Here is a 23,978-nt window from a genome sequence, read left to right on the forward strand (position 1 = left end):
AAAGCTGGAACCAACTAGCGCCAGTAGCACTAATGGAACTTTTTCAGTGCTTTTGAAAACCAAGTCTCAAATCATACTATATATATATATATATATATATATATATATATATATATTATAGAAAGCAATGTAAAAAACTCCCACTGGCGCTAGTTGTCCAAGCTCTACACTGTATAAAATTTTGATGTGAAAATGGCTCCCGAGAACTTTACACGGTCGTGTAGTGTAAAATAACGGAGTAAAAAATCCTAGGTGTAAATTATTTATCCGTATAATTTAAACACTGTAATCTTATTTTTTTACACCATTTCGTATTACTCTTATAATTTTAATTAATGAGCAAGAACTAAATTTGTACAAACTTTCGAGAAATGTCTCCTATTTCGGAGTTTCGACTATACTGTCATTTCTATCTAAATTTTATTATGAAATTCTCTCCATGTTATAAAGAATTTTCTTATTAAATATTTGGTATAAAAAACCTAATGAATTTTTCCTAATAAAAATTTACAATTATCTAACCTAATATTGTGGTCGTGGAAGCCTACAAATTGCTTTATGAACTGGCAGAGCAATTCCACCGGCGATTGCTATTCCAAGCGAATCAGCCATTGATACGATTCCCAATGAATCTTTCAAATCTTTATCTGGAATCTACAATAAAACATAAGTATTTATAATAAAATTATCCATAAGAAAATAAAAATCACTATAGCTTTTAATAAGACGATTTATAATTACCGTTTCTCCCATATTATAAAAGGTATTGACATATGATGCGCCACCGAGAAGGCCCTCCCAAAATGTAATAACAAAAACAATCCAAATACTTGGAATGTAAAAAAGTATTGACTCGGTTGTGAATATTACGATATTAATAAACTGAAACATAAACGATATTATTACTGTTTTCAGAAATATAAGCCCTGCAAGAAAATCCATATGGGAATCCAGCCTAGATTCCTTGGGTCCCCCCGTAGCTCTTTCGGATGTATTCCCATATAGTTTTCTATAGGAATATTAATCTGTTCTTTTATTCATATATGTGTATCAACAGACGATAGACATAGAAATCCAGATACTCCGGATTCTATAGAAATTATTTATATGGAAACTCAAATTTCTATATGAATTTCCCATAAAGAAATCCATATATCCAAGTTCCTATATGGGAATCCAGGTATCCATAGTTTCCTATGTGAATTTCCCATATGGGAATTCAAAAACCCATAGTTCCCTACATGAATTCTTATATAAATCCATACACTCCCATATTAATTTTAATGGATTATTTTATAATTCCATCGTTTTCTATATGGGTTCCTATGGATTCCCACGCAATCCCACATGGATCTTTTTGATAGGGAATTGAAAGAATATTTTAAAAAATATTTTCAAAAATAGATTTATTTACTTGAAAGAGAGCCATAAGCCAAATTTTGTTGAAAGTGAAAAATGTTGCGGATGACCGTGAAATGAAAACTCCAATTTGATAATCAACTTGGTACCATCTGTATTGTTCAGCGTGATTTAACCAAATACCGTCAAATTGTATAAGTTCATGCTGTAGTCACAGATAATTGAAATTAGATTGCTCATTTTATTCGTATGTAAGAATTGACGTTAAGTAATGAAATTTTTCTGCTTACCAATCCTTGATTTATATAGTACTCAAACAAATAAACAAGAAACAATGGGATTAGATAAGGCATCAAACCAGGTACTAGTGATAATTTTTCTTTTATTGTTTTTTTCGGTACTTTGATGATTTCATCTTGACTGCTGATTCCGTATTTAAGAACTGATTTTTCATTTGGCCGAGTCATTATTAACCAGAAAGCAATAGCTTCTGTAACAGGTACCACCAACATTACAAGTAATGTTGTTTCTGTAGTCATTATTAGCCTGAAGCCAGCGTAAGAAAAGGCACCAGCTACTCCTGCACCTCCAGTTCCTGATGACCATGCTGCTATACTTGTTCTATGCATCGAAAACAAAACATTGTAATTTATTTTTAATTCCTAAAACATGTTTTTAACTATACCTGCACCGAAAGCTTAAATTCCGGCCCCATTTAGCGGGAAAAAGTCATACTTTTTTTTTCTCATGAAAAAAAAATTAACGCATGCGCCACTCTTCCGCAGTCGAAAATTTAAATAACGTAATAGTCTTACTCTTACTTCCTTATTTTTGAAAACTTGAAAATTAAGCTCCTTCTATTTTTGGGTATGAAAAATTTAAAATATCGTTATTTTAAATTATTTTATCTGTTTTTACACAAAAACAGGAATTTTATTTGTCATATTTATTAAAATATTCATGATTAAATTTTTAAACTAATTTATGTATTTTTTTCATAAATTTTATATCAAACCATTGAAACTATTTAAATTCATGACTTTCGATACTTATTATATTCATTTTTCATTTATTCGCCAAAAAGTAAAATAATTTCATATAAAAAACTTTATAATATTTAGATTAGAAAATTTTTCACACCCGAAAATTTATGGAATCATACTTTTGCAGAATTGCCATTTTTTTTTTTTCATAATTACTGTTAATTATTTTCCCGTGAAAAATGAATCATATATGGAACATATGTGAATCATATACGAAGTATATATGAAACATATATAGAGTATATATGACCATATATAGAGTGTATGTGGATCATATATGGGAGTGTATATGAATCATATATGGAATATATGTGAATCATATACGAAGTATATATAGAGTATATGTGATCTTATATAGAGTGTATGTGGATCACATATGGAGTGTATATGAATCATATATGGAATTTATGTGAATCATATACGAAGTATATATAGAGTATATGTGATCTTATATGGAGTGTATATGAATCATATATGGAATTTATGTGAATCGTATACGAAGTACATATAGAGTATATGTGATCTTATATAGAGTGTATGTGGATCATATATGGAATATATATGAAGCATGTGGAGTATACATTGATCATATATGCAGTATATGTGAATAATATGCAGGCAATTTTTATATATGACTCATTCCGATCATATATGATTTATTTTTTCGGATTAAGAGTATAAAAAAAGTAAAAAAAAACAAATATTTTTATACCTTCCATATTTATAACTATGACTAAGTATAGTAATTTCTCCAAGGCCTGAAGAACATGAAGTCAATATAACCCCCATGATAGTTATCCATGGTGTTGTGCCGAAGGCAACAGCAAGAAAGCCCAGTATCTGTGATATCACACATATCGCCACTCGCACACTGCAACGTTGAATAAAGACGACCTTGCCGTATATACATACACATATATATTATATTTGTTGTGTCGTAATTTATTTCGCTGAACCGCGAGTATTATCATAGCTCATAATTATTATTAATCATGGTCAAGGTCCCAACTTACATTTACATTTTTTTACTTATCATATGAATATTATTTTTAATAAATCTGCACACAATATTAATATAAATAATAAAACAAAATTTATAAATTTGAATACTTACTTAACATAAAACGGTAAAAACGGTACCGTGAGTTTTATTAACAGACAGGGAAGTATATCAGCTAATAATATAGCACCTGTCGATATTTCATTGCATCCACGTGGGTTGTCGACCGTCATATCATTTGTCGTTGCCGATGTCTCCTAATAGTTAAGCGACATTCGTTTCATTTTTAAAATTATCATCAAGTACAATTAGTCATTAATTACTGTAATGAAACTAATGATTTAAATAAACTTACAGGTGAGGAAAATTTTTCTTTTAGAATATCATGAGCTGCACTCAACATTACAACGTATCCATAATTATTGCAAAGTCCAATCAGCCAAAATGCTATGAAGTTCCTCCATCTTGCAGCTCTTGTTCCTCCTAATTCATCCTTGACCGTGGATTTAGCTTTAATAAAAATTTTTTATCACACAAAAGATAATAAAAATCCTTAATTAACTAATTTAAAAGAAAATTAGAATGACCTAAGTATTTATAAACATTGTTAATTTGCATTAGTTATAAAATAATATAAAAAATTATTGACATTTTTAAATTTTAATGAATTGCTTTATTTCTAGTCGATAATAATTTAAATAAAATTAATTATTTAATTTAATTGACGAAGTAATTTACGTCACGTGTTATATCTTATCAGATGTACATATATATTGATATGTAAATAATAACATGATAGTATATATATTTATATATAATACATATATACATATATATATACAGAACAAAAAAATAATTTCTTGGCGAAAGAAAAATTTTGCATTATGAAATGGAAAAAAATTTTCCTCTCATTTTTTGTTACAAAATTCGCAAACTGGACCAATTGATTGTAAAATTAAATCAGATATCGAAATATCAATGAATACTTTCGGTTGCTGCAAAAAACATGCAATGAAGTGGTTCAGTGTATCGAACTATTGCGTGAAAAAAATTAACTTTCGTTTGACTAAATTTTCAAACTCAAATTTTTTGAATTTTGAACAACACTGAAGCAAATATCTAATAATAGATTCTTCTCTCTTCGATCTGCAAGGCAGAAGAAAATTTCAAGGCTGGCCCGTAGTCTTCTTGTTTGTATAAATTAAGTATCGTTCATAATTAATGTTCGTAAAAAAAGTATGATTCTTTAATAATCAGTAAATAAATATTAAAATATGTAAATTATTGAGGAAACTGTTGAAAACTTGTTTTCGAAATAAATATTTACTGTTTTTTTTTAATGAATTATCGCAAAGTACTCAGTGAATAATTGAAATAAGTGGCAAAATAAATAACATGAGCGGTCAAGTTTAGCGACGATACGAATTGAGATCAATTGAGGATAATCGGGGCTCTATCATAGACAATGATGATTACTTTGAAAATAGACCGTAGTCATTAATAAATATAAATCTTATTTAGGCTCATGAATTTAAATCAAAATGTCTTCAAGTGTTTTGGATAATAATTTATATCTTTGTTATAAATATTTTTAATTTTTACAAATAATTATAAATTTTTTTCGTGAATCAAAAAAAAGATGAGCTCATTTTTTTTAAGTTAGGGGAAGTTGGGGCAAAATAGGACCCTTAAAAAATGAGGGCTTATATGTAATATAAATATCAGCCCATTTTACCCCGGGTCCATTTTGCCCCCCCCCCCTTCCCTTATTAATTATTCGGAAATTAATTAATAAAAATATTATATTATTTTTCTATACATAAAAAAATTAAAAAAAAAAATAATTATTAGTTTATTCCAATAATTAAAAATATTAATCTTTCTAACTCATAAAATATAAACCAAAAAAAAATTGATGAATTTTTTAATAGTTATATTTTTTATGAAGTTATTATTTTATATTTAGTGGTAACTTTTAAAAAGCATTACTCTTATCTTATCATTTAGAAATAAATAAGTATAACCAATTAAGTATAAAAAATGACACTGACAATATCCTTCACCTTTACTTAAACTATAACTTCCTTTTTATGTATTTAAAAAAAATTTTTTTAATTAATTTATATTTTTAAGCTATCGAAATTTCTTTTACTGAGTGACCAATTAATAAAAAAAAAAAGAAGTAGATTATTAAATAAAATATTGATTATAAAAAAAAAAATAAAATGAATGATAATAATAATAATTGAATTTCAGTCAATGACACTGTCCAAATATGAAATTTGTGTCATGAACAAGGATTAATATAGAAAATATGTAACCTGCACATGTTATAAATAAAAATTTATATTCTAGTCACATCAATGCTACACGCGATTAAAAGATAAAACCCAACCAGCGTTTCGTTTTCGCTAGAACATAACAGTGAAAATTAATGTTTAAATTTAAATATATGATACAAATTTTTATATCTTCGGAATTAAGTATATGCAGCACAGTTATATAAATACAAATAAATAATATTTTAACAATGAAAAAAAAAAATATGTTACCAGAAAAAATTCAGTAATTTTATCAGTTTGATTAAAAAAATATATATAATAAATTTTTATTCCAAAATATCAGTAGACAATTAATAGAAATAAAAAAAAATTTCAATTGCAAGTAAACATTATTTCAATTACGTAAATTATCATTGCAGCTAAATATAAACTCAACAAAAATGTTTTTGGTACAACGAATTAGTTTTCATGATTAATTGAATTTTTCATAAAATAAATGATTTATTCGAATTCGAAAATTATTTTTTATGTTATCATCATGTAACTTCGAATTTATTAACATGATAATGAAAAAGCTTAAAATAATTCATGATATTTAAATTCCGTCCGATTTTTTCGTAAAAAAAAAAAAATTAAAATATATAACCCGGAAAAAATCAGTATATATGATCAAGCATGTTCATGCATGATTCAGGCACAGTCAAACATGGATCATGCATGAATGATGCTTGATCGTGTATGATTCATGCAAAGTCATGTCTTATAATGCAAAGTTATATTCAATCATGCATGATGAGGAATGAATTGTCATGCATGATTCATACAAAGGCATGTATGAGCATGCACGGTCATACATGAGCATGCATGATTCATGGAAAGTCATGTTTGATCATACTTGGCCGTGTATGAAAAGCAATGAATTTTCATGCATGAACTTTTATGGCTCAGTATTATTTTACATGAGCATGCATGACCATGCCTGATCTAGCAGAGCACATACTCAATCACGCATGATCATAAATAATAATAATCATGCATGATTCATGCAAAGTAATCATCAATGCATGATCAGGTCTGATGATTTTTTCCCGGGTATATATATGATGTTTAATGAATAAGATATAAACTAAATAAACGACATATCTATAAAAGAATAAAATTGCATTAAATTGGGGTCATTGAAAATCATGGTATTTATCAATTAATATTCTTATCAACACGACAAATATTTAGCAGGTACTTGTTTAAATGATAAAAAAAAACCTGGAAAAAAAATTTTTCCATTAGTTTACATATAAAATATAATATTTTGTAAAAAAATGTTTTAGATCTCATTTGTTTCATTTTTGAGATCAATGTGAATCTATACATTTAAATATATATATATATATATATATATATATATATATCATTCTCTTTGTCAGTCTACATATATTTCAGTAAATTCCACTTTATTTTCATAGATCTTAAATTTTTTCAGATGTACGTAAATCCGAATTAATCCTCGCAGGCTTAAGTAGATCCTGCCCTTTTTCGCGCGAATATTTAAATGTTTTTAACTGAGAAACGTTAAAATATATTTGTAATGTTCAAATATTTATATCTAACTCAATGAAAATTAATTATTGATATGTTATTAACATAAATTAATCATTAAATTATTTTATCTGACCGTGATCTATTTGTTTTTAACTGTATTACTAATTATGTTAAATGATAATGGCAATCGATAAGAACAGTAAACTTTTCATGTTTACTCATTTTTATTTGAAATAAAATAGTATTGATTTTGGTAATTAAATTTATAATTATTAATATATGAAGAACAAAAAAATACTTGACAGCTTGTAATCTTAAATATATTTATTGTTAGCTGTAACTTGTGATTTGTTATCAGTAAAAAAAAAAACCGAAAAATGGGCTCGTCAAAAAAGTAATAATTTTTTATCTAATCGATCATTGTGTCATTTGAAGCTGATTCAAAGATATGAAATTGATTTTTAAATGTCAAGTTTAAAACTATCGAATTATTAAATATTTTTATTTTAATTATTGTCCGACGTATCTATGTGTAGATGTGCATTAACAAGCACATTTGAACGCAAGCACGTGTTTTCAAATATTGCTATTGATAGAGTGAATAATTGCCACTTAAAGAAATTTTTAACAATTATTGCAAAACTGATTATTAGTATATCGATATTTTAAAGTTTTCAAAAAAGTTTATTATAATTTTTTATCGTTATTGTTATTTTGAGGCGGCATCTGTTTTGAAATTTATTGGCGGGTATTTTATATATAATTTTGATACATGAAAAATACTATTATTGTAAACTGTTTAAAATCAGCGAGTGAATTAAGAGCGATTACAGATTTTATTTAAATTCAAATTTATACCGTTACTCGGAGTTCGGGGTTAAAAACAATCACTGCGCATGCAGATTAATTAGGGAGTTTGTTTTTTCAGTGAAGTGATTTCAAAATGATCTCGATTTTATGTAAATCTGCATTCACTTCGATTCGGAATTTTAAAATTAAAATAAACCATCTTCGAAATAAATTTTACTCGAAGAGAATTAAATAAATAAACATTCATACTGAAAATTTTTTACAGTGTAAAGACAGATCAAAGTATGTTTCAATCCAATAAAAATATTCTATATAATTTTCGAATCGCATAAATGCTATCGAAATTCTAAAATTTTTTTCTAAAAAAACTCGATGTCTAGAATCTGTTTCTACATCGAAAGAAAATAGATCTAATTTGTTTTATTTTTACTAACACTTTCGATCTGAGGTCTATCGAGATTTACTTACATCTGATAAGTTGATATATACCAATATTTACATATATCTCCATAGATCAAAATAGATCTACAAAATAAAACAAATTGATTTATGCAGATCTAAACCATTTTCCTCAAAAATAATTTTCAATTTTTTCCCAACAAATATTTAGACAAATTATATTAAATTTCAATTTTTAAATTCACATAATTAACACTTTATAGTCATATATTTAATGTTGAAAAATTTTATACATAGAAAAAAAATAAAATAATTATTCTTCACTTTAAGCGCTCATTTTTTTTTTTTTTAATTTACTCATAAAATGACTTTTTAAAAAAAAAATTCATAATCTTTAGTCGAATTATTTGAAAATTTATTAAACGTAAGATATAAATATGATATTTTAATGCATAAGTACTGATAAAGTATGAAGATAAAACTCGTAATTAATAAGTACGTTTAGCTAATAATGTAAAAAAAATTTTTTTAAACTTTAATAATTATACTATACCTGTGACAACGTCCATTTTAAGTACTATCGTACAGGTAATTATTGTATCAACTATGTAGTAATATTTAACAATTCAATTAATTATGTTATAATGATAATTTAAAACGTGATAATTTATAATTATAAACACGGCCTTGTCTCGAACGCACATCCAGCCGTTTCAAATGAAACGCGGACACTGAGTGTCGTTATCGTTACTGGCTATTCAGAAACCGACAATCTGTTTTTATGTATACACATGTCTATATATTATATATATTGTATGTACACATACAAATATATACATTTATATTAATTTTAAAAAAAATACGCGGTTTCTTAAACATCACTTAACACTGTGTTCACATTTACTACTATTTATAAATCATACGAGCTGATAAAGATAATTGACAAGTGATTATAAAATTAATAAGCAAGAAGTAATTTTATAATTAATGGTTATCAAATCAGGAACGTTGACATTCGGATTTAAATAAAAATATATCAATGGATTTTTGCACTCAAGTTAATTAAATTCTTTAGATGAAAAAAAAACTAGTAATTTTTTTTTTTTATTGTTATAATTTTAAATATTTTGTTGGTAGATTAATAAATATATTAGCTGTGATGTATCACTTATAATAGTTGTTTAAACATTTAGTGCGATTGTGTATAAGACACGACTTGTGACGATTTATACCTGAGCCGGAGGCTTAATAGGCGTGGTTGTCACCGAAGTGCGTCATACGTAATTGTATACAAATGTCTATAGATATTTTTCCCTAATTGCTTATTGTTCAATAAGAGCCACGTGTCAGTTTCTGATTGCAGATATATGCATTAGTTTTCCTGAGAAATATTTTAAAAATACGTTACTGAGTACCTATAGGGGGCAGGTAATCAAGGGCGCTTGTAAATATGGCGGAACATTTCGTCGGAAAAAAACTTTATGACTTACTTCGATATTTTTGCACGCTAGACTACTACCATAGACTAAAAACTAATATTTTTTTTCGCGACTGACATCACAACTTGAGCGATTAGATATCGCATTGCCCGCTGTGTCGAAGAAAATATTTAAGCTGCCAACTATAGGCGCTGATTGTACATTTCGAATTGTAAAAGAATAAAAAATAGTGAAGAAAAAAAATATTTTTAGTTCTAAGACATTCCCAAAAACATCTCTCTGAAAATTTTCTGGGTGTTCATCTGGTAATTTTTTTTTTTTTTTTTTTTTTTTTTTTTTTTTTCATTTTAGCTTCTATTATCCAACATTATTTTTGAGGCTCTCCCAATGAAGAATAATATAGAAAATAATGAAAAAAAATATTTCGAGTCCCAGAACATTCCCAAAACGTGTGTCTGAGTATCTCGAGTTCATGTCGACTTAAAACTACAAGGGAAGAAATGACTATTTTAATAAATATTGTTGAGCTCGAAGAACTCAAAAGTGTATTCATAATAATGTTTTCGTGCTGGTTGAGTTCAAAAACCCGAGTTTTTTGGGCTGGTCTGCCGGATTATCCGTATTCTAGATTTTTTTTCCATAATTTTATTAAATTCAAAAAAAAAAATTAGCGAGCCCGATAAATTTAAATATTTGTAAGAGTTGGATTTAATTCACGATCAAAAATCATGATCGAAATTAGACGCAATGTATTACTTATATTTAAATTATTATCAAAAATATATATGTATAATTTCTAGTTGAATTAAAAAGTCATTTTAATGTTGCAATGATAGTCCTCTAACATGCAATTATTTTGAACGTTATATTCATTGATCCAGCCGATGCATTCTTTAATTTTTCAATCTTCGTAAATTGTTCACCGAATATTATATTTTTTTTTATTAATCCAAACCTTTTCAACATATCCAACAAATTTAATTTTTTAAATTTTTAGACTCCATTTCCAATAAAAATTTAATTTATATTTTTTGAAATTGTTGTTTTCCAAATGTTGCCATAAAAAATTTGGTGAAAATCATATAATCACACGAATTGAAAAATCATTTTTCAAATTGTCATTATATTTCCAAATGACACTGACATGGATGCTCAATTCAATTATATATTTATTTCCAATTAAAATAATTTGTCTTCATAGAAAATGCCCAACATCTGAAAAAATAAACAGCATTAATAAAATATTTCAAATAAAAATACAAACCATCACTTAAAATTAAAAAAAAAAAATTATTGTAAGCGATATCTTTACATAACTCAAAAAGGAAATTTATTTAATTCCGATAAATTAATTTACAGATAATAGGACAATGTTAAATGACAGCCAGTACGAGTAGATTGTCTTCAATATAAAGTATATTGGGTAAGTAAAATAAAACTTATGATGCCAAGTGTCTCACAGGACAGACCCAGCAAACTTATCAGAGTATTTAAAAGAAGAAGTGATCTTGTCGGTGGTCCGAGAGTAAGTCTACTGCACAAAGGGTTGCGCATCTCATCCCCACTTGGCGAATTCAAAAAGCCCATCTGCGCTTATGAATAAGCAATGAAAATAATTATAGTTATTTCTTATTCAAGTGCAAAAAATAGTTAAAATTTTAACCCTTTCAAACCTGATTTTTTGTTTTTTGGAATTTTCATGAACCGATTTTTTTCCTGTTATAGTAGGTACTACTGAGTATGGAAATATTGAAAAAGCTTTTACGAAGTTTATAATGTTCGCAAACAGAAACAACCGTTTTTAGTTACGTAAATTTTTATTTTGCTATATTTATTTAACAAAACTTTAATGTCCTCAATTGTGCACGGTAGGTTTGAAAGGGTTAAAATTTTTTCTTAGCGTTTAAATTTAAATTATTTAAAATAATATTCTCTATATGCTACTACTAGGGTCGATACCTGAGACTATCATTAAATATTTATATTTTCTGTCGCAGATTCTTTTCTTGTACCTGCAACAAAGAGTTTATTAACCTTCTACAAAAATAACCCTTTTGTGGTAGTGTGATATTTACTATAAGGATAATATAAAATGTATATATATTTATGTATAGCTTGCGAGTTTAACACGTGGTATCATGAGTACTTACACAGTAAAAAATTGATCGAATTAAAATAGGAAATAGAGGGTGATTATAATGTTGTAATAAAGTTTTCAACAACGTAAATAATATATCGTCGGAAACACGTGTATCTCTTATATGATATTCATAATTGATGAGTCGTCTGCCAACAAGACAAAGATATTTTATTTTAAAGACAAAGCGAGACTAAGTGGTTTAGCGTTTGCGCAGTGAATTTAATTGACGGTCAGTCTTTCTTCTACTCTTGATCAATTTACTTCGCCCCTTAGAGCGATAATTCCTCATACGATATCTTCAGACTTATGTATAGACGATGCAGCCTGACGGTGTAAAACGCGATATATCTTTCATATTATACTTGATACTTTGTCATTCGAATCCGGTTCCCATTTAATGATATTTTAATCAATTTCTATAGTAATTTTTATATTTGTGAAATTTAATATTTGTTTTAAGTGCTACAAGTTATTGATAAGTTTTTTTTTTTTTTTTTTTTTTTTTTTTTTTTTTTTTTTTTTTTTTTGTAAAAAAATTTACTTCGCTTGATTTAGATGAATTTTTCAATATTGAAGTTTTAGTATAAAAATTTTTTATGTGCTATGAAGTTATAAAAACTTTTTTCGCCTATTTCTTTCATAAAAAAAAAAATTAAGTGAAAAAAAAAACTAATTTTAGTGGTTCGTTATCGGCCCTATTTTTCAAATTGATTTTTAAACTTTCAACGTCACGTTTGTTCATTGATTGCTGAATATAAACTAAAAATTTATGGAGTGTAAAAAATAATAATCTGAACCATAGCTAATTAGTAGTTATCTTTGAGACAATAAGAAATTTTTTAACGATAGAACTCCAGTGATTTTGGAACATTAATAAATTTCTATAATTTTTTTTTGTGTTGCCCGACAACTGCGTTTACTTGAAATTAAACTAGTTAGTTCAAGTGTCGAAAAAAAAAATAAATTTATAACTTCCCGCTACGATAATCCGAGATCTCGAAAAAAGAAATTTGCTAAGGAGAATTTTTGAGGTCAGTAAACTTGAAAGCAGCAGGAAGTTTTGGGGCTGGCCCATTGGATCAACAGTTTTTCATATTTTTTTATTCGAAGTCATTGATTTTAAATAAAGATGACACTTTAGAGTTCTGTATTTTTTTTTTTTTTTCAGACATTTTTAAATCAATTGATCAGTTACAGACTAATAGAACGAAGAAAATGAAATGGTATCCGTCATCCACGTAATACTAATTTAAATATAAACATTATGAACTTATAGAATAAAAATACATATATTTTCTTTTTCACGCTTTATCGACTGGTATGGAGCTGAGAATGTAACTGTTAATATGGATAAAGAATTAAGTAAGGGCAATTATTTTTTGTACATTACTGCAAAGAAAAATAAATTAAATAATAAATTTTATATTTTACAGAATAATTAAGATTCAGATTAATGTTATATTCAACGACTTTGGATGCAGCTAAATTAAAATACAAGATTCGTTTAAATAATAATTTTCTATTATCACTATTTGGAGAAAATTACACAAAGCAACAGTTGTCAATAATATACAATAGTGCATGCATTATGCAACGGCCAGAGATTCGCTTTCAGCAACAAGTGTACGGTGACGCCACGAGTTTAAGTCTTGTAAAGCTTGCAGACGAGTAGCGGAAGCGATTTTCATTCACTAACAGACAATATTTTGACATATTTAATGGTAGTGAATTAGATAAAAATTACACTAAAAGTTTAAAACTTCAAATTTCCAATCATGTTCATACTTTACTGTAATCATATGTCTATTTAAGTACATTAATAATGTTTAAAATGTTATTTGTTATTTACTAAAATTTTAAATGTCAGTGATTATCGATTTACAATAAAAAAAAAAAATTTTCCTACTGTTCTGTTACACACTATACATTTTTTTTTATAAAATATCTTTACCTGCCGCACTAGATCATAGAAATTTTAAAGTCTTTAATTATATGTTAACAGCGAGTATGTATACATTGTATCTATAGGTAGTATCATTCTCATTGATACTCATTTATTTTCTTTATCCTCATATGGGTCTCAACTCAAAAAATAAATTATTCCCAGGACTTTTTATGGCTTTTCTTACTAGAGGACAACATAATAAACAAAAAAGGTTTGTATTATTATGGGTTATTCCCAACAGGAGCAAAGTTACGGGCTACTCTTCATAAATAATCATCTATACCTATGTCCAACCATCTCCACCCATTTCCACTAACGCTCGTATGGGTCTCAACTCAAAAACTACACTACTGGAAAAAATTAAAGGATCAAAAAAAAATTCCAAATTTTTGGGTGATTTTCAACAGGGCGTAACTTCAAGAGAAATGGTCGAACAAGGAAAAAAAAACGAATTGTAGCTCCAAGTGTCTACTTTTTGGATTAGAATTTTAAAGATTTTTAATGTCAGCGGTTTCTGAGAAATCTTAGAAAAACCAGAGACAAAAATTTTTTTAATTATTTTTACTTTTTTTTTTTGTTTAAGGGCGTAGGAAATTTTTTTTTCGCTTAACCACTCTAAGGATCAGATACCTTCATTATTAAGCTTTGATTTCATTTTTTATAAACCTTGATACGTCCACTTGTCGTCGAGATATCGATCTTCAAATGGAAAAGGATCCTTTTGTCTTTGATTGTCGATATCTCAGCAAGCAATAATCGCACAGAAAGTTAATGTTGGGTTTCAAAAACTTGAATAAATTCTCTTCAATGATTAGCCATTGTTTTTATAAAAAAAAAATTTTTTTCTTTCGTCACATGGATTTTAAAATACAACAAAGAAAGGGCTTTTGCTGGTTTTTTGGAAAACCAAGCGCTGGATCAAAAATATTGTGGAAATCAATAATGCTGAGTATGCATTTTTCAGTTCAATATGCCCACAAAAACCCTACCAAGAGCCGAATTGATCCAACCAGCCGTAACTTTGTTTCACTCAATCGAATTTTTAAAAAAAGTATAGGATCACGTTACTCGCTCTGAAAGGCTCATAATCTTTAACAAATGAAAAAAAAAAAAATTTTTCCGAGCTTCATCAACATTTTCATTTCAAAAAGCGCTCAAATTTTCAATAAACAAAAAAAAATTAAGGAAAAAAAAATTTTTTTTTTTGAAGATTTTTTTGTTTTAACAACTTTAAGAAATTTAAGAGACCAACGCCCAACCATTTTTAACAGGTTTCTTTCGCTGCGGTTCACGGTCTCTTCCTTTTTTTTTCTTCCTTGGACGACCATTTCGCTCGAAGTTAAAACCGGTTGAAAATCACACAAGAATTTGAAAATTTTTTTTGATTCTTTAATTTTTTCCAGTACTGAGTCTGTATTGAGTCTGTATTTTCTATGGAAGCTTTGACAAGGCTTCTAAAATCACGCTAGAACATGAAAATTAATAAAAATGATGATTTTTTTCAATATTAAACACCAAGTCTGTACTGAGTCTGTATTGAGTCTGTATTTTCTCTGGAAGCTTTGACAAGGCTTCTAAAATCACGCTAGCACATAAAAATTAATGAAAGTGATGATTTTTTTCAATATTAAACACCAAGTCTGTACTAAGTCTGTATTGATTCTGTATTTTCTCTGGAAGCTTTGACAAGGCTTCTAAAATCACGCTAGAACATGAAAATTAATAAAAATGATGATTTTTTTCAATATTAAACACCAAGTCTGTACTGAGTCTGTATTGAGTCTGTATTTTCTCTGGAAGCTTTGACAAGGCTTCTAAAATCACGCTAGCACATAAAAATTAATGAAAATGATGATTTTTTTCAATATTAAACACCAAGTCTGTACTAAGTCTGTATTGATTCTGTATTTTCTCTGGAAGCTTTGACAAGGCTTCTAAAATCACGCTAGAACATGAAAATTAATAAAAATGATGATTTTTTTCAATATTAAACACCAAGTCTGTACTGAGTCTGTATTGATTCTGTATTTTCTATGGAAACTTTGACAAGGCTTCTAAAATCACGCTAGAACATGAAAATTAATAAAAATGATGATTTTTTTCAATATTAAACACCAAGTCTGTACTGAGTCTGTATTGAGTCTGTATTTTCTCTGGAAACTTTAACAAGGCTTCTAAAATCACGCTAGAACATGAAAATTAATAAAAATGACGATTTTTTTCAATATTAAACACCAAGTCTGTACCGAGTCTGTATTGAGTCTGTATTTTCTCTGGAAGCTATATACGAGGCTTCTAAAGTTACGCTAGCACATAAAAATAGAACACATTTAAAAATTAATTATGCCATTATATATTGCTAAGTACTTTATTTAAAATTTTAAGTTTCCAAATCTTGTCCTACTGTGGCAAAAAACGTACGTCTACCCTATACTTAATAAATCTCAATATTTCTACTCTCAAAATCTTGTAACTTTTCAATCAGATAATTAAAAAAACTCTTATATTAATGAACTTTATATAAAAGCGACAAGTATAAATTTTAGTTATTTTTTTTATTAATGTTATTAACCATTTTTTAATTTTTTCAATTCATTTTCTGCTCATAACAACATATAAAATATGTACGCTAAAAAATATCAAATCAATATCAACAGTCTCTAGCCGTTTCATCTTTTTTTTTTTAAGGTTCCTATATGCCACGTGTGTTGTTTCCATAAATAAATTAAGAACCTTCTCATTAATGATTTATTACCTTGTAATATAGAATGGTAACAGTTAAAGTTTTATTATTTTTGTGACGCAAGCGCGAAGTGTGAATTTGTAATTTCAAAGAGAGAACAAATAAAGAAACCAGTTAAAGTTCATCCCCCAAAGCGAGTTTCATGGATAGAATTTCTAGGAAAACTTTAAAACATAAAAAAACACAAGTAATCGATGGATATTACGTAGTTCACTACACTCAATTGCTAATGAAAATATTAGCGATTCCTCAATCGGAATTTAAATCACTCTCGAAGAAAAAAATATTTTCTATCATTCATAGTATTATAGTTATTAGTCTTTCTGTTTGGAACATATTTTTTCGATGTCTCTATACGTATTTAAATGTTAACGATTTCGATGAGCAAATAATTGTGATCACTCCCGTGATTTTTATTTTTGTGATACTTATTAAATATTTCATTATTCTCTATCGGCATAAAGAAATAAATCAGTCTATTGAATACATAAAAAAAGATTGGAAAAGGATAAAATCTCGAGAAGAAAAATCATTTATGATTGACAATGCGCAAATAAGCAATCAATTATCTTTTTTGATTATTGTTCTAATGTATACCAGTGGAATGTTCTATAATGTAGTAATGCCGCTAATACTCCCGATAGTATTCAAAACTAATACTCATTCAAATACTTCTGAACGATTACCGATTTTTCCGGGCTACGATGTTGCTTTCAATGCCAAAATATCGCCTGTCTATGAAATAACCTACGTTTTTTTTATTTGTGCGGTAATAGTAGTGTTTTCGACAATAACTTTAATGTATATTCTAACTATAGTTTTAGTGAGTCATGTACGTGGGCAAATTCAAATAATTATCAACTTACTAAAACTATCGATAAACAATGTCACAGATGAAAAAATTTTGTTGATGAAAATGTCGACTTTAATTCGTCATCATATGAGAACGCTTACGTAAGTTTTACTGTAATGTGATGGGTTAAATTAAATTTAGATATTAGACATAAATAAATCGATAAAAAACAAAAATTGAAATATATGGAATATTCATATTTACTTTAGATTTTCAAATCATATTCGAAAAACTTTATATGAATTATGTTTTGTGGATCTTTGGGCATCTGCAATATTTTTTTGTTTAGATGAATATTGTTTTTTGAAGGTATGCGATCAAATCATTTATTAAAAAGACAAGACAATAGAGTTGACTAGAGTAACATTCCCATATAACAATCTTTTTCAATTCTTCAGCAAGTCTGCTCTCAAGATCGATAGGTGCTAGTGTCTTTTTCTACTTATGTGTCTTGCTGCAGATATTTGTGACCAAATTTCAATTACAAGCCTAGTACAAGCCTTACACAAGAAATTTATGCCAGATTATAACTCAATTCTGGGGGAAGAATACAGTTGAAAGTAGTTGCGTATGATTTGCTCAAGGTCTGCACAAGGCTCAAAATTGACCATGATTCTTGATAAGATCTTGAGCAAGCCATGCGTAAGTACTTATTATAAGTTACTGGTGCAAGAAATGCGTCAGACCCTTTTTTATTATATCGTGTTCAAGATATCTTTAATATTCTTACATACGATACTATGAGCAAGACATACACAAATCTTGACATAGATTTCTTGATACACGATCTTGCGAAAGACACATACGTAGAAAAAGACACTAGCAGCTAGAGGTCTTGCTCAAGATACTTACTCCAGAATCTAGCTCAAACACGTGTTACTAGGGTTGGAACTTAAAAATATGTATTTCTGGTGGCTTAAGCGATTTTTTTTTTTTATGCTTTTCATTCTAATTTCGGGATTATGAAACATACTACAAAAGTGATTATTATAATAGAAATCCATATCGATATGATATATAAGCTATTAAAAGATTATATTTTGACGAAAATATTCTTGTCTTAATTTGTTTTTTTTTTAGGTCTTCATCGGTCAACTCTGCATGGAGAAATTATTCTTGTTTGAAATGCTGTGGTGTTATAGAAATATGAAATAAACATTTTGCAAAAATTACTATGACCGCATATCAGTAAAATACTTGAGACTGATTCGCAGTGAATATTTATTGACTTTAGTACTTTTCACTGATTAATTTTATAAAAATTAATCACTGTGAATTATATTATTATCATAGTAATTTTTGCATGTGTTTACTGCGATTTCCGTCAGATAGCGAACATGCTGGTCTGGCTTTACTGTGACACCATATTGTTTCAAACAAGAATAATTTCTCCGTATATATCCATAAAGAAATAGCTTTGATTACAGATGTTGGATCAAAACGATTTTATGAATATGATACCTTATGCTATGTTATTTATTTCTCTGAATTTTAACATACTCATAATGTGTTATTCTAGTGAACTTTTAGACAGTCAGGTATATATCAAAATATACTATATAATACTATACCATAATCTATTTGGATTTGTATTTGATGACTTATTTAAAAATCTATTAATCAGATTGCGTATAATTTGTTTTTTAATTAATATTTTTGGTAACTTGAAAACTACTTGACTAATAAAATTAAAATCTCCTAATATAGTTTGTTGAAATTGGAGAAGAAACATATAAGACCGAATGGTATAAATTTTCAGTAAAAATAAGAACATACTTCATTTTGATAATAAGCATATCTCAACGCTCTCAAAAAATAACTGCTGGCGGTATAGTCGAATTATCTTACGCTACTTATCTGTCAGTAAGTTTAAAACAAATAATACTATATGAATAATCTAACTCAATTAGAATAGTAAATAATTTTATTTTTATTTATTTTTCAGATAATTAAAACGGGGTTTGCTTATATGCAAATTTTACGAGCCGCAGATATGTGAAACAATATATAGCGAAAGTTTCTAAGATTAATTAACAATTTAAATGTACCATTAAAGAATGTCTACTTAGATAAATAAATGATTTTTTCAATTCTTTTGTCATATTTATTACAATGACAATGACAAATTTTGTCTACTGGGAATATTACACACAAATTCGAAAATGGTACATTATTGTATTTATCGAATTCTTTTTTTTTTAATTGAATCAGTCAGATGTATGAAACTGAGTTCAAATATATACTTGGCTGATCGATCTCAAAACATAAAAAAATCTAATTAACTGTCTCAGTGGGAAACTTAACTTGCCATCAGAACAACCAAAATTGTATGATTTATTTGAGAAATATCATATGGAAAAAATTTGGACACACGGACATGCGTTTCCTCAAAAATGATGAGTAACTATTTCTTCGATCTGAAAACCTCAATATCGGTAAAAAGAAACTGGAATCTGAGTTTGAATTCTTATATAGTGAGAATTGGAATAGTATTAATTTTTTTAAATTATATACTTTCAACTCAGTCCCTCTGCATATCTCTAGTCATAATTTACTTCATAGAACTTGTTCATAATTTAAATAAAATTTCCTCATTTAATAAAATCAACCCTAAAAGTAATGAACATAACAAAAAAACATTCTTCCTGAATTTACTCCAAAAATTATGCATTTATTAAAATTAATATAATAAATATGTAAAAAAAATTACTATTCAATAGAAAAGTTATTGTCAACGTACTCTAAACCGTCTTTAGTTTTTTACAGACGAAATCAATAATTTCCAGTTTGTTTTTTTTAATGATAAGATAATTACCTTCATAAGTTATTCATAACACCGTGCAGCTTAAAAACATTTAAGATACATCGTTTCACTACGCAAGCGCTTAGAAACATTGTCTTTATTTAAATGAAAAAAAGTATTGAGCTAGTAAAATACTGTGCATCAAAAAAGGCGCATCATGGAACACTATTACAAGAAATTAACTGACCCTAAAGATAAAGAAACACTAAATGTACAATATGCTATTGGTTACACTGAGTGGTTTATAAATTTATTAGCAATACCAAATTCAAATATTAAGTTATCGATAAAACAAAAAATATTCTCTAATATTAAATTCTTTATAATTATCGTGCTTTTTTGGTGGAATATCAGTTTTAGATTTATCGATATGCTTATCAACGCCAGGGGTTTCGATGAGCAAATACTACTGGTTGCCCCTCTATCCTTTTCGATAGTTATATTATTAAAATATATTATTATTTTATATCGTCGTAAAGAAATCATGGAATTCATCGGACACATAAGGCTTGATTGGAAAAGGATCGAATTTCAACAAGAAAAATCATTAATGGTGAAAAATGCCCAAATAAGCAATAAAATTACTATTATATTTATGATTTTAATGTATATGAGCGGACTATTTTATAATTTTTTAATGCCGATAATATTACCGATATTATTCCATACCAAAACAAATACTTCTGATCGGTTACCTATTTTTCAGGGCTATGATGTTATTTTTAATGCTCAAGTGTCGCCGCTTTATGAAATAGCATTTTTTTTTGAAGTATATGCTGTTATAATTGGTTTCTCAATATTGATTTTCATGTGTCATCTCACAGCGGTTTCAGTGACTCATGCTTGCAGTCAAATTCAAACGATCAAATATCTTTTAAAATGTTTGATACATGATCTTACGAAAAAAAAAACTTTTCACATTAAAATATCAGCTATAGTAAGTCGCCATGTTAGAATACTTGTGTAAGTTTTACACGGATAGTTAATAACTTGGTAACAAATTAAAGTTAATTTTTCATGATCCTGAAGTTAACGGACAATTAACAATTTTCGAATCTTTTCACAATACATTTAATTGAAAAAAAAAATTTTAAATATGCACATGGAGAAAATAAAAAAAACTATGAGTACAATTTTTTAAAAATAATTTATTGTTTTAAAAGAAAATTATTAAACGCCGGCTAACTTCAGTATGATTTATTTTTTGGGTATAATATAACGTTAATGATTTGAGTAAAGATTTGAAAAAACCAGCATAGCCTGCTAAGATTTAAGATGCTAGCTCAAAAATTTTGTATTTCTCGCACCGAAACGCCGAACGGAGAGATGTTTAATTATAGTATTTTATACAGGTTTTCCAACAATATTCGAAAAAGTTTATTTGAATTATGTTTGCTTGAGATCGGCGCATCTACGATACTTTTTTGTATTGACGAATATTGTTTTTTGAAGGTACATTGATTAACTCCTGAATAAGATATAAAAATAATATTTTTTTTTGCAAGACCCGCTGCGAAGGCTCGATTTTTGAATTCTGTATAACGAAGATATACTGTAGAGAATCGGGGATGATTATGGAGTGGATACGGATATTATTTAAATCCGAATTCACTCCGTTACTAGAAGTTCCGGAATTTAAAAAAAATTACTCTGAAAACAGGGTAAATAGGGAGTTCATACTCCAACACTTTTATATGTATACATTTTTTATTTTAATTGCATTTCTACTGACAACTGGCAAGTAAAACGTCAGCATTGATAGAAATCAAAGCTGCTAAAAATTTTGAAAACTGTTAATACTACACTGAAAAATTTCCAGCAAATTTTACTATGGGCGTATTGTAACACCGGACCATAAGAAAACTGGTACAAAATTTACAAGTATCCCATAGTAAACGGTATGCGCTGACGACACAATTAGGACCTATGCGCATACGTTTACTATGGGACACTTGTAAATTTTTCATCAGTTTTCTTATGATCCGGGGTTACAATGCACCCATAGTAAAATTTAATGGGAAGTTTTCACAATGTATTAATGCATAATTTATTGTTTCTCTTAAATTGAATTTTATCAGCGGGTTCTACAAAAAAATAAGAAAATTATATGGCATGTGCATAAAAAAAAGTAACCCCCGGTGAACCGTTACCACACTCGAGCTAAGGCTACGTCTAAATGAATGTTAGTATAAATACACCACAAGCCGTCCGTTCATTCTGAAACTTCCCACTTATCGGAAGTCGCTTTTTTATCCCCACGTCAAACAATTTACCATTATTTAGATGTTTACCACCGATTTATTCTTTTGATAATTATTTTAATTACAGATGTTGGAGAAAAACGATTTTGCGAATATGATACCTTATCTCATGTTATTTGCCGCTCTCAATTTCAATATATTAGTTCTATGTTATTTTAGTGAACTTTTAGATAGTCAGGTATTTAATTTATTTTAATAATTAATACATATTAGTGAAAAATGCCGCTTGTAATATAGTTTGCCGAAATCGGAATACACTCATGCATGACGGAATGGTATCGATTTCCTTTAAAAATAAGAAAGTATTTGATTTTGATTATCTGTATGTCTCAACGCTCTCAAAAATTGACTGCCGGTGGAATAATTGATATATCTTATACTACTTATGTACAGGTGGGTTTTTGAAGTATAAAAATAAGTCATAACTACTCGGTAGAGTAAAATCCATTATTTAACTTCTTTCAGATAATTAAAGCCGGATTCACTTATTTACAATTATTGAGAGCTTCAAATATGTAAAAATAATGAGGGAAATATGATTTACTTTGTGATATGAGCATTTTTATAAATGGTAGACATCTATCGAGGTACAAAGGAGGTGCAATCGTTGTTCATGTTAAAGAAAATCATTAAATAATATTGAAATTTAATATATTTATATTAGTTGAAGTTGTAATCTATATATTTATAATAAAATTTTAATTGACTAGCACGAAAAATTTTACGCAACTTGAATGCGAAGTGAAGAGATTTTAAGCTGTACTATCAACTTATTTGATTTTACGTACTTGGATTTTCCTAATTTATTCATCATTAAATGATATGAACAATTGGGTGAATTTCCGACAAGTTCGAACGCTATTTTGGTAGCTGTGTAAAATAAAATAAAATTTTGTACAATTAATTTTAATAAGTTACAGAAATAGTAATATAAAATTAATTACGGCTTAAACAGAGTTTCTACCCGTCGTATACAGTCTTGTTTCAGAAATTTCACCGTTCAATCATGACAAAGTGGTACAATCCCTGATTAAGAAAATTGATTAGAAAAGATTTGAATGTTTTTTAATATATGAATTCTCAATAAAAATTGAAAAGTATTTGAAGCAATTATAAAAATTTTATAGTAATTGAAAACTATTTAAAAGTATTCAAAAAAATAGAGTACTTTCGAATCGTTCCAAATCTTTCAGCAATCAAAAAAATCGACTATTATTTAGTGATTAACGGTTATTGTCAAGCTTTTAGAAAATTGAATAACTTCAGATCTTCTCAAATTATTAAATAACGGATAATTTTAAATTTTTAAAAAGTATAAAAAATAAATTTTAATCTTTCCAAATGACTTTTCTTAATTAGCCA

The 23,978-nt window shown here is 27.6% G+C and overlaps 3 protein-coding genes and 1 long non-coding RNA gene across 5 annotated transcripts; 3 read left to right on the forward strand and 1 right to left on the reverse strand.

The window, feature by feature from the left end:
- Positions 1-137: 137 nt before the first annotated feature.
- On the reverse strand, positions 138-9,970 carry LOC103574286 (battenin). Of its 2 annotated transcripts, none has more exons than XM_014443869.2 (8): positions 9,923-9,970; positions 3,758-3,912; positions 3,517-3,659; positions 3,115-3,273; positions 1,650-1,980; positions 1,415-1,564; positions 742-882; positions 138-654 (listed from the first exon to the last, which is right to left on the reverse strand). In XM_014443869.2, exons 2-8 carry the CDS (start codon positions 3,803-3,805, stop codon positions 523-525), a joined length of 1,104 nt encoding a protein of 367 aa, XP_014299355.1. In that variant the 5' UTR covers positions 3,806-3,912; positions 9,923-9,970; the 3' UTR covers positions 138-522. The 2 variants fall into 2 exon arrangements, with proteins under 2 accessions (XP_014299355.1, XP_008551919.1); XM_008553697.3 differs by lacking the exon at positions 9,923-9,970 and adding an exon at positions 8,986-9,899 and having other exon boundaries at positions 139-654.
- A 2,693-nt stretch (positions 9,971-12,663) lies between these two features.
- On the forward strand, positions 12,664-13,870 carry LOC103574278 (uncharacterized). The gene is made up of 3 exons (XR_549222.3): positions 12,664-13,042; positions 13,180-13,373; positions 13,445-13,870. It is a non-coding gene; the product is annotated as an uncharacterized LOC103574278 (long non-coding RNA).
- A 3,364-nt stretch (positions 13,871-17,234) lies between these two features.
- LOC106693781 (odorant receptor 67c-like) lies at positions 17,235-19,551 on the forward strand. The gene is made up of 4 exons (XM_053740779.1): positions 17,235-17,468; positions 18,980-19,090; positions 19,260-19,415; positions 19,498-19,551. Exons 1-4 carry the CDS (start codon positions 17,235-17,237, stop codon positions 19,549-19,551), a joined length of 555 nt encoding a protein of 184 aa, XP_053596754.1.
- Positions 19,552-20,992: 1,441 nt separating this feature from the next.
- Positions 20,993-23,150, forward strand: LOC103575850 (uncharacterized). Its single transcript, XM_014442965.2, has 5 exons — positions 20,993-21,124; positions 21,610-21,807; positions 22,684-22,794; positions 22,854-23,009; positions 23,082-23,150. The coding sequence occupies exons 1-5, from the start codon at positions 20,993-20,995 to the stop codon at positions 23,133-23,135; spliced, it is 651 nt and encodes a 216-aa protein (XP_014298451.2). The 3' UTR covers positions 23,136-23,150.
- Positions 23,151-23,978: the final 828 nt, after the last annotated feature.

This window comes from Microplitis demolitor, chromosome 7 (assembly GCF_026212275.2).
Source record: "Microplitis demolitor isolate Queensland-Clemson2020A chromosome 7, iyMicDemo2.1a, whole genome shotgun sequence".
NCBI lineage: Eukaryota > Metazoa > Arthropoda > Insecta > Hymenoptera > Braconidae > Microplitis > Microplitis demolitor.